The sequence below is a fragment of the Ambystoma mexicanum genome, chromosome 12 (assembly GCF_040938575.1).
Source record: "Ambystoma mexicanum isolate Mex_15411 chromosome 12, UKY_AmexF1_1, whole genome shotgun sequence".
NCBI lineage: Eukaryota > Metazoa > Chordata > Amphibia > Caudata > Ambystomatidae > Ambystoma > Ambystoma mexicanum.
In genome coordinates, this window is record NC_090936.1 from 177,368,656 (window position 1) to 177,379,812 (window position 11,157).

General features: G+C 43.8%; 1 protein-coding gene across 2 annotated transcripts in view; it reads left to right on the forward strand.

The window, feature by feature from the left end:
* The window catches only part of RIC8B (RIC8 guanine nucleotide exchange factor B), an 867,363-nt gene extending 856,554 nt beyond the window's left edge, over positions 1–10,809 (forward strand). For both annotated transcript variants that reach the window (XM_069628263.1, XM_069628262.1), the window contains one exon: positions 10,491–10,809. In XM_069628263.1, the coding sequence (XP_069484364.1) occupies positions 10,491–10,602 (112 nt within the window). In that variant the 3' untranslated portion in view covers positions 10,603–10,809. The remainder of the gene's footprint in view (positions 1–10,490) is intronic.
* Positions 10,810–11,157: the final 348 nt, after the last annotated feature.

Below are 11,157 nucleotides of genomic sequence, written 5' to 3' on the forward strand. Positions count from 1 at the left end.
ACCAAACAAACCTTGTCTAGATGGATTATATTAGCTATTACTGAATGCTGTAGACTGGCCGGGAAAGATCCCCCAGAAGGCTTGACAGCACATTCCATTAGGGGCATGGCTACTACTTCTGCTCTGCAAAGAGGGGTTACAATAAAAGATATTTGTGAGGCAGCCACTTGGTCTACCATTCACACTTTTACAAAGCATTACTGCCTTGATTCCACCTTAAGCCTGGATTGAAGCTTTGGTAAAGCAGTACTTCATTCGGTTCATAACAACCCTTGATTACAAAATTCTTACTCCCTTCGCCAAAACTGATACTGCTTTGGGCGTCTATCATAGATGAGGAATACATGGAGGGGGGGGGGGGCACAATCCATTCAAAGAACAAATTACTTACCCTTGGCCACTTGGCAACCTTCTTTCGACTGCCTGTTCCTCCCACGTATTCCTCATCGCCCCTCCCAGCCTACCCCACAGTAGAATTTCTGTGAATTACACTTTACGCTCCTTCAGAGTCTAGTTTGGTCTAAAACACATTAATGCTGGCAGTTCTACTATAAGAAAAACATGAGAAAACAGAACTGAAGCCAACGGGCGCTGTGCAGTCCATATATACCTTCAATTACATCATCCTCGAAGCTGCAGGCCCTCGCAGGACATAGAGTGGACCACATAGACACTCAGTGCCCTGTGCCGAAAAAAAATTCTGAAGCTGGCTATAGGAGATATAAATGAGGACTAAGTGGAAAGAACATCCAGTCGAAAGAACCCAGGGTAAGTAACTTGTTCTTCTTTCTCTTTAATCCTTGCTGCCTTTGGCTACACCAGGCTGGATGGTCCAAGTAATTTTAATATAGTCTTACAAATTCAGTAATCTCAATTTATTTTTGAATTGGTGCTTAAATTACAGATTGCTCACAAAGTGTCCGTAATAGAATTACTGCCACTTTTAGTGCTGCACTAAATCCAGGCAATAGAAAATGGGTGGTAATTCTCTGTGCCAATTCCACCAGAGGAATTAACAGGAACAGGCATTCATTTCTCCAGTGGAATAAGCACCTGAAAGGTTAGATTTGCAGGCATGTGCAGCAGGGATGTTCATTTTACGTCTTCTGCATTTAGTTTGCCATACATTGACTTTGTCACTTATCTCTTGTGAGGAGTCAGAAATGAGACACGGACACAGAGGACTCATAGTTTTGGCTATAAACTTTTATTAAAAATTAAAAGGGTTTGGAAAATACCTTACTATCCCTATACTAGGTGGTATTTACCACCCTCAACCAAAAAGAAAGGGGTCTGTTTGTTGTCAAGATGTCCAAAGTAAAAATACGTCCTATGTCTAAAATACTATTCTGGTCCTCACACTCTAAAAATGCACTCTAAGGTGCAAAGGCTATTCTCTATGGATCTCAAGGTGTACAAATGTTCAAATTCAATGAAAAGATATAACTCCACCCAAAATGTTCTAAGTGGACAATATTCATAGTTCCACAGAATGGCTCCTTTCTCCGGGTTGCTGTAACCAATATGCAAGTTCTCTACTAGCCCTCTTTGTGTACACAAGTTCTCAGAGAAATAGTTGCCTTTTCCAGTTTCCTTTTTGTAGGCTGGTTCAAAACAAAGAAGCACGTTCCAAATAGTTCAAGATCCTAGGGCATGTGACTTCCTAAGGATGCTCTTGTTATTTAACACACACTTGATTTGGCCTGGTATACTCCCTGCTTACAGGTTTTTACACATTTGAACTTCACTTGGTATTTTCTCCTACCATAACTTCCATACACTAATTCTCTTCACCTGGTGTACTCTCCTGCTAGGAGTTTCATATCATCTCTTTATTACAATTTTCTTTTACACATTGTACTACACCCCACACACCCCTGTCATTGAAGAGGTGTACCAGAACTGGAAACAGAATCCCCTAAACATACAGGTGACTTGTAATGCTGGCATGACTGAAAGGCACAGTTGCTCTCGTTTCCCGGGTTCCGTCCATGATGCCATGGTCCAGTGGAACATCACATTACCTGGATACCTACAGAGGATAGTAAAAACACCATCAAACAAATCATATAAGGTTCACAAGCGAGAAAAAAATGAATGAATGAATGACTGGAAGGAGTGGTTAGCTATGAAATGCATAAGTGTAATGCAAGCTCTGCCACTGTCCTTTGCATGATGGCCCTGTCCTATGACACACCAGATAAGAAGTCTTATACGGTCAGACATGCCCCTGCAGGATCCTAGCTCATGAGAACATGCATAATTCTGCAAGTATCCAGGTGAGACTTCGGGTACCACAATGCATATGGTAACTATTCCGGCACGGGTTGTGGGACAGATCCCCAGTGTAAGGTAAGTGTGGCAGAGCCGGGTATATTGCAGTGCTGTGAAGGCCGCACCCCATCAAGGGAATTTTCTAAGTGCATAATCACTATCAGAAAGTACAACCTTCTATCTGGAAGTGTTATTGAGCTAATGCTTGAATGCCACGTTCTGAAGATCCCCTGAGGACCTGCCCATTAGCAATCCACCAAAGGAGTATAGGGTTTATGTCTGGTGGGTCGATGGTGGTGCAAATTTCGGGCTTCTCCATGTTACCTACAGCATGTGGCCCATTATTCATTTACCTTCGACATAAGTGAAAGTCACCAGCCTGAATAGTGCAATTTACATTTTGCTATATGTAAAGTGGCTCCAACTTTGACCAACGTGACAAATATAATTTGTGCAGATTGTCCCTCATCCATCCCCTTAGTTTTTGCAGGTGTCTACACCTATCTTCCTTCCCTGTAACTTATACACCTGTCCAGAAACTTCCGACCGCACAGGAATTGGCATGTGAGGCTCACATCAGGACCAGGTATGCATAGAGGCATATAGTTTGAGCATTTTGCCTGCTGAAGGGGAGAATTCTATTACTCTGCTAGACGGGGGCCCGAATGTGCAGTTGAAAGAAAGTTGGCAAAATAGTTGTGTTGTGTGTCTTACGCTGCACAACATGTGCTTCAGGAGACATGTCCCCATGCTCCTGTGTGGCGACATGGTACCACCAGAGAAGGATGACCGCATACACTGAACGTGGCCTTTTGCCACCACGCGGTGGCTGTGAGGAAGGTAGGGGCTGATGCGTCTGGGGCTTATTTAGAACTTGTACTGTAGTTAACTCCTTCTGCCCATGATTGTTAGACTAAAGTTTGACTCCCCCCTCAGTGATGACTTTCCGTGCCACAATTTAGTTATGTATGTCTTTATAGTCTCAATGTACAAAACCCTTGCCCTCCCTCCACCCTACATGAATGTCTCTGCAGTGAAAGTAACTCTTCAGTATGGGTGATGAAAGGGGAACTTGGCAGATTCCAGCCATGTGATGGGCTGCATGGCCAGGAGATGTCATCTGCATTCTCTTTTCCTGATGATATTGCTGCTGTAAGCTTGCACACTGTTTAGCCTTCTACTGTACATGACATCCTCACATCTGTGAGGTGGTGGCACAGCCTCTTCACCACCCTAGCCATCCATCAGGATAAGCTCTTTGTGGCATACCTGATGTCCTGCAGGTGTTGCAGCTATTACTCCTTCATTTATGTGAGCTCCTGGCACTCCTTGATACTGTTAACCAAGCTCCATATTCCTTCAAAGGCGTACTAGGGCACACTGTCAGGGGTTTGGATAGTGGAGGAGGTGCTGCATGTGCCTGTTGGCCAAGCTATCGGCATACACGTGCGCAGTGGCATCATCATCAGGCCCCATCTTAGTGTCCTGATGCTGGTACCATTACATAAATTGAGCAGGTGAGAGGAGGCCTGGAGATTGGTCACAAGTTCATCAGGGCTGGTGAATGGGCAGTGTAACCCCAGGGGTCACTGGAAGAGTATATAAAGTCTGACTAGTCTCCCCAAGTTTCTGCAGCCTGGCTGTGGTGGCAGATGGCGCATATGCCGCAGGAGCAGTGCCAGCAGATGGTGTGAGTGCTGCAGAAGCTGTGCCTGTGTTGGTGGCAGTCTGGCTGATGGGTGCAACTGCCTTCCTTGCCGCGATGTGCGGTTGATTTCTTGCCTGGGGTTTTTCCAGTGGGTTCCAAGAAAGCAGGGAGTAGGAGTGGTTGTTGAAGGTACTTGTGATTGGTGTGGTTGCCTCTGGATGTAGCGGCAGGTTGTGTTGATCCAGATGTGATGGGCCCAGCTTCATCTCCCTGGGTGGCCTGTGTTGTCATTGTATATGGCTGTGTACAGCACTCGTGCATTCTTGATTATGCTGTCCCAAGGCCAATAGAAATAGGTAGAATTCAATTACTGGGGTATGACAACTCAGTGATTGGAATCTGTGCCCTCTGATGTACAATCACCTTGTTAGGTGTGACATTGCAGGCAGGGTTCCCCTGGTTTTTTTTGTTCACATATGCACCCTTTGCTTTGATAGGAAGTTAGGACCAGCATCATAGACATTATATCATTTAATTGGCCATACACAGAGCTCTGAGTGGGTGTGGCCGGGATTAATGTTCATGCAATGCCATAGTTGGATTCATTCAGGCAGATGCATAGCTCATGTGGCATTTGCATGGGTCTAGGAAGTTATTTCCTCAGGTGTTTACAACATTGGTGTGCTAGTGCTGGAAGCTGATGGGATGCATATGGCCATGGGGGTTAGGATGGACATTGAGCAATCTGGAGATGCAGTAATCATGGCAGGCCATGGTCCCGATTAGTGCATCTCCAGATTGTTTGAGGTCACAAATATATGCATGATATGGTGAATTTCTGACATCACACTGATGTAGATCTCTTCCAGGGTGTCACGTGCGCATTGTTGCCCCTTGATTACTTCTATCCTAGTGTTAGCGTGTCCTCCCTCGGCTTGGCCATTGCATCATCCGACTCCACAGCCTATCACAAATGTCTGACTAGGGAGGCAGGTTATACAGTCACGTTAGTGATGACATTCCTCTCATATTGTACTCAACTGGATCTCTGTGGACAGTGGTTTTGGGATGCTGTGCTCCAAGCATCTCATTGCTGTTTACCACCAGGGGCGGCTCGGTCATTATGGGCGAATGGGCGTGGGCCCACCACCCATCGATCCATTATTGAAGAGCTTGCACTCTGTTTTTCTTACTGCTCGAGCAATTAGAAAAATGGAGAGAGCGAGCAGTGTGCAGGAGTGCTCTTGCTCTCTGCAGGAATTCATCTTTCTTGCGCATGCCCAACAAGTCGTAAAGCTCTCCCAGTCAGGTAACCTTTCACCCGGAAGCTTCCTGGTGATGTGGTTCCTCGCGCGATCCTCGAGACGGTGCAGCAGATTGACTAGACGACCTCTGTCGGGTAACTTTAAAGTAACTTTTCTTCCAGATCTGAGGGGGTCTGAGTCACAAAGCTGGTTTCAACGGGTGTTTCCCACTGAAAAAAGCTTTTGTAAATCAGGCCCTGTTTGTGTGGTGTGTCTAAGTGCCAGTGTGTGATGCAGGTGAGTTGTGCAGCCCCAGCGCGTGTAGTTGTCTGCCAGTGTTTGTGTGCAAGCACTGTTAATGTGCGTGGTGGAGGGTCCCTAGCATAGACGTCCATAGAGGGTGGTAAACGGAACGCGGTCAATTGTCTCCCCCCCAAACCCCTTATTGGCAGCTTTGCTGCCAGCCCCCTTAATTGGTGGTGCAGAATCCCATACCCACCCAGCCCGCGGCAAGAAATACTTTCCAGGAGCATTAAAGTTGCTCCTTTGTCCAACCGTCATTCACGTGATTGTAGGGTTATTTTCTTAACTTGTGCGGGCTCTGTTGGCTTAGCCTGTGTTCCTCTAAATTGGGCCATGAATATCACTGGGGTGGGGCGGGGGGGGGGGCATTGTTAAAACCAGTCTACCTTCATGCTGGGCAGCTTACACTTGTCTAGAAAAAAACAAGACCTTTTCAAACTAAAACATGCTTCTTAAACTTTAACTAGTAATGTGTTTATTTTTTTTGTCAGACTGCCACACAAATACCCTGTGATTTGTGTGCCTCTTCCTATGTGTTTTATCGCAGGATATATTTCTAAAGATGTTATATCCTTGTCAAACTGCTTAATCACAAATGTTTCTATTGCGCTCACAGCAGTTATTAGGAAATTAAACACTAGGTTTATGGGTGCCAACTTTTTCTTTTCAATATCGGGGCAGAAATTCCCCCACCCACACCCTCAATACATAAGCAAGTTACCAACCGAATTCACCCCCTCGGCCGAACACATTTTTTAGCACTTTTTTTTTTTAATAAGATTTACAGCCAGTTTTAAATAGATAATAGCAGCAGTCACTGAAACTACTGAGCTACCCTGGTAGACTTCTATTGTACTAGCTATGGAGCCCATAATGTGTTAAAAAAAATCACTGTATTAACAACATTGCAGTTTGCGTACATGACTTCAAAGTCAACAGTATTTCATCTCCAGCCATGCTGACCCTGTGCATACGCTCATTGACGGTGTACCAGCAGTGGCTTCTCCATAATGGGCGTACCCCCGCCCATAATGGAGGAGCCAGCCCAGTGTGATCACTGAGCACTTCCTCAGCCCAGCGTATCCAATGAGCAATGCAGAGCCAGGGGGATGTTGCTTCCCTAACCTTGCATGGCCCATAGGGGATGCTGGCTGAGGAACTGCATGTTTTTATGTGTGAGGGAGGCGCTAATGCACCTCCAAACGGAGCAGGGCACTTTGTCGTCGGTGCTATGTCTCTTGAACGCATGTGCACGAACCAGAAAGGCCACTTTGCTTCTTGAATCATGTTCATGCTACACAGCAGTGGAGTTCTGGGAGGAAACATCAAGACAAGGGCAGATGGTATGCTAATTTAAATATGTGTATGTATGTGCTGTGTGTAATGAGTGAGTGTATGATGGTTGGCGTGCGTGTGAATATGGCGAGTGCATGCTGCGTGTGAAGTTTGTGTTAAAGGGGAAGTTCACTCAAAAAATGTATTTGTCTCAAAAGATGGCCCATAATCAAAAATGTATATAAAAAATGATTTTTTTAAAAGTTCCTATGTCAAATTTTGAGCAAATGAGGCTCAGCTTCAAAAATGACAAGCACTAGGAGGCATCCATTTTGTGAAACGGATGAGCCTCCTGTGCTTGTGTTAAGCTCTGCCCTTGCGGCAATAATGAAGCAAAAGCCACCAACTGGTAGCTTTTTCTTATTACAGTCTGCTTTTGCTTCATTATTGCGGGAGAGCAGAGCATGCAGCCAGGATCCTTCCTGCCAACTGCTGCTGGTAAGTACTTATTTGTGTTTTTTTAACTTAAAAATAAAACCACAGCAATTATAAATACAACGTTGTATTTATAATTGCCGTGCCTTGCCTTGCCCTTTTGTTTTAAGCAAGTCCGGGCAATTACAAATACTTTGCTGGCCTCCGGCAGAGTATTAATAATTACTGCGACTTTAGTTTTCATTTTACTTTTTCTGTGCTTGCCTGGGCTCGGGGGGGCACAGAAAACATAAAATGAAAGTGAAGGCAATTGTGAACAATGGCAGCCTCCTCTCCATGTTGAGCTCTGCTCCCAGGCTGCAGCAAGCAAAAGCTCCCACTAGGGGGCTTTCGTTGCTTGATTATTGCCGCCAGAGCAGAGCTTAACATGAACAGAGGAGGCTGCTTCATATCACAAATATTTTTGTCATTTGTAAGTGAAATAGTGTGAAAAGGTTGCTTGCAATCAAGGGCACTTCAAAGTAAATAAAAAGAATTTTAAAAAAATCACAAAATGGATGCCCCCATGTAAAAACTTTGAGCCTCATTTGCTCCAAATTTTACATATAAAACATTTTTAAAGAAAGTTGCTATGTATTTTTGATTATTGCCCATCTTTTGGGACATTAACATGTTTGACTGACCGTCACCTTTAATGTGTATGCGTGTGTGTTTGTACTAGATAATGGAACGGATTTTGGTGGGATGGGGGGTTTTGCACAAGCCCCCCTCGCCAACAGCTAAAATTGGCTCCCTGTGCGAGGTGAGGTGAGGTGAGGCAGGGACAGGGGGCAGGCATGATATTGCTTTCCTGGATATCTAATGCCTAGTAAAACAATAACATGCCTGCTCCTTGCCCCCCCCCCAACACCAGCACACATGATCACATTGTGTGTGCAAGAGCTGCTTTGGTACCCAGAGGACGGGCATTGCATTTGTTACTGGACATAAATAATAAAGGATACATAAGTGCTATTATGTAGCTAGCTAGACTGCCATTTTTATGCCACCAGTCTAGCTATTTCTTATTGTGGTATGACATTTTGTATTGGGCATCTTTGGTAAAGCAAGCATATTATGTAGCTCGACTGGCCTTTTAGTGCAGCCAGTTTGGACATGCTTTCATACTGTTACATGCCTTTTTTAATGGTAAAGCCGAGTGGCGTATGTTCTTATGTGGGAGATACTGCCATTTATTGGCAGAACAAGAATGGATATGTTTCCTTATAGTATCATTACTGGCATTTAATGCGTAAAGCAAACATGGGTATGTTCTTGTATAGGAATACTAGGGTATAATGGTGCAGCCAGTATGGAAAATGTATGGGTACAGCCAGTGTGTAAATGTTTTACCCTGGCACATATTGTGGGCAAAGGCATCATGAAAATGTAGTGTTGAAATGTGCACTGTTGGTGACTTGCATTTATTGGATTTTTTCATGTGTTACTCTACAAAAGCAATTGTAAACTGTTTGGCTTTTTACCCAATTTTTCTAGTGCGCTCTAAAATACACCCATTATTGTAAAAAACCGTCATGGGGACCCCTCCCCTCCTCCGAACCTTCCTTGATCAGTTCGGGGTCCTGCGCTATGCGCGGTTGCTATGGCATTTGTAGGAGAAATATGTACGCCCCTCCAAATAAAAACTCACCAGCCGCTACAGTTTACCACCTCATGAGCAAGGACCAAGCTCTGCGTTGCTGAATTTTGGTTTGCACACTCGCATTTCAGGCACCTTCTATTTGCCTTTATCCCCTAGCATACAGTACTTGTGGCCTCGGATGGGGATTTTGGATGTATTATCAAAGATGGCCACTGCTGTGCTTTCCTGTGTATGGAATACTTCTGTTTGTGTGGTGCAAATTCGGCTGTTTTTTGTCGGGATTACGGATCTGTCTTCCTCTGCTTTTTCAGCAGCAATACTATTTATGCTTTTATGCTTTAAAGTGGAGGCATTGCCAATCCGAAATGCTTTTTTATTTCATGTTATTTTGCCATGACCATTGCACCCAAAGGTGGATTCACACATCTGGCCTTGTGATTCGGGACGAATTCGGCTGGGCTGGATGGCGATAACGATTGTAGTTTCGCTGAATTAGCGCCTTATTTACCGCTAATGAGGCCCGTTAATTCTTCATAGAAAGTTGGGTGGCATGTACATTTTTAACGTAGTTTTCGAATCCTTTTAAGTAACTGCTGCTCAAGACTGCTTCACACTGTCATCAAATGTATTTACTAGTTTTCAAAGCATTTGTAGTCGGTCCATTTTTAGTTAATCCTATGTACTCGCAAGTGAAATATATTGCACGTCTATTTTTCTTCCCATGTTCATAACAAGTGATTGTTGCACTGCTTCTGCACTGATGGGGAGCACAAATAGTCTGTCAAGAAGATTGTGGTATGGGTTTATTGTGCTGCTAAAGGCTTTGGTCATCGTGTGTGTAGTGCCTGCAGTGGAACCGAGTGAGTTCTTATATATACAGCAAATGGAATTACGATTGGCAGATTGTGCTGAATATCGTCCACATCACATCCACAGCTTTTTATACGGTGCTGTTAATTCATCTACTGCTCGAGTTTTCTTTTTGCTTTCTAAAGCAACACATTCACGTTTTTTTGATGGTATTAATGTGTCTGTAACAAAGGAGGCAGGCATATTTTAAGATGTGAAAGACTAGCAAAATCTTTTAGAATACTGCAATGATCATTAAATGAGCCGGCATCCTGTGGGGTAGATATAATTGGATTAGCTCTGAAGAGCGATGTGGTGGCCTTTGAGGAAATTAAAATGATTGTCAATCCTGTAATTAAACGGCGCAAACAAAAGCAGCAATAACCAAAGCTGGCTATTTCAGAAGGATTCAACAAGTGCTTAAGAGCCACTAGAGCCTGTGGAGGCCGGACGCCGCCTTCCGACTCAATGCAACGAGAACGTAGAAAACGGCCCACTTGTGTCGCTCGCTCACAATGGCAGGTGAACTTTGGCAACCATGTTTCCTTTCAACTAATTAGCAAGACAATAGTGTACTTCTTTGGAGCTGTGGACCTGCGCTCCGTCGTATGCTCATTAGTCTTTGACTTTCATGTTGCTTTTAATTGGCCTCGTACAGTTGGTTTGCGCTTTGTAAATGCTGTCCTTTATCTTGCCTTGTTTCATTTCCTTTTATTTGAATTTAAAAACCTGAAGGTCTAGTGAAAGCATTTTGTCAAAGGATTGTGGTGTAGTGGTCTCTATTAGTGAACACATGTTTTGTCACTTTTTCTCTTTCCAGAGAGGAGGTTATTAAGCCAATGGGCGTAAGAGCAGACGGCACAATGGCTCCGTTGGAAGAAACCATATCCCAGTACCAAGCCAACGAGAACAGCAGCTCGGACACAGACTAGCCCATCACCCACTTTCTCATTCGGACCCTTTAACAGTTTATACTCCTGCTTTGGAATCAATCCGTTTTCTCTTTCTTCTGGGAATGTGTAGTATTATTCAGCGATTTCTACAAGTGTTTTGAAATGGAATAATATTGTATCGATTCACATGTAATCATGTTTCAGTAAGATGAACATTTCTAATACATAAAGATATTTGAAATTCTTCCTGTAAATCGTCAAATCGTTTTATTTCCAGCGCATGTTATGCTAAGTAATCCCTGCCTTCTGCATTGACTATAGTCTTGTTATTGTAGCACGAATGTAAGTTTATTTTGGGATTTCAGCAGCTTTCATTTGTAGGTTTTGTTTGTTTTATTCACTTATAATGCGCACCAAACCTGAAGGTAGCCAGGCGCAGCAGTACAGAATATGCAAGGCTTTGGGTTACTGATTGCATACAAAAGCAAAATAAATACAGGCAATAGACAGATTATAGTCAGTGGCAGATTACACTCGAAGCAAAATATATACAGTTACAGATTACAAGCAAGACAGAATATATACATGCACTAG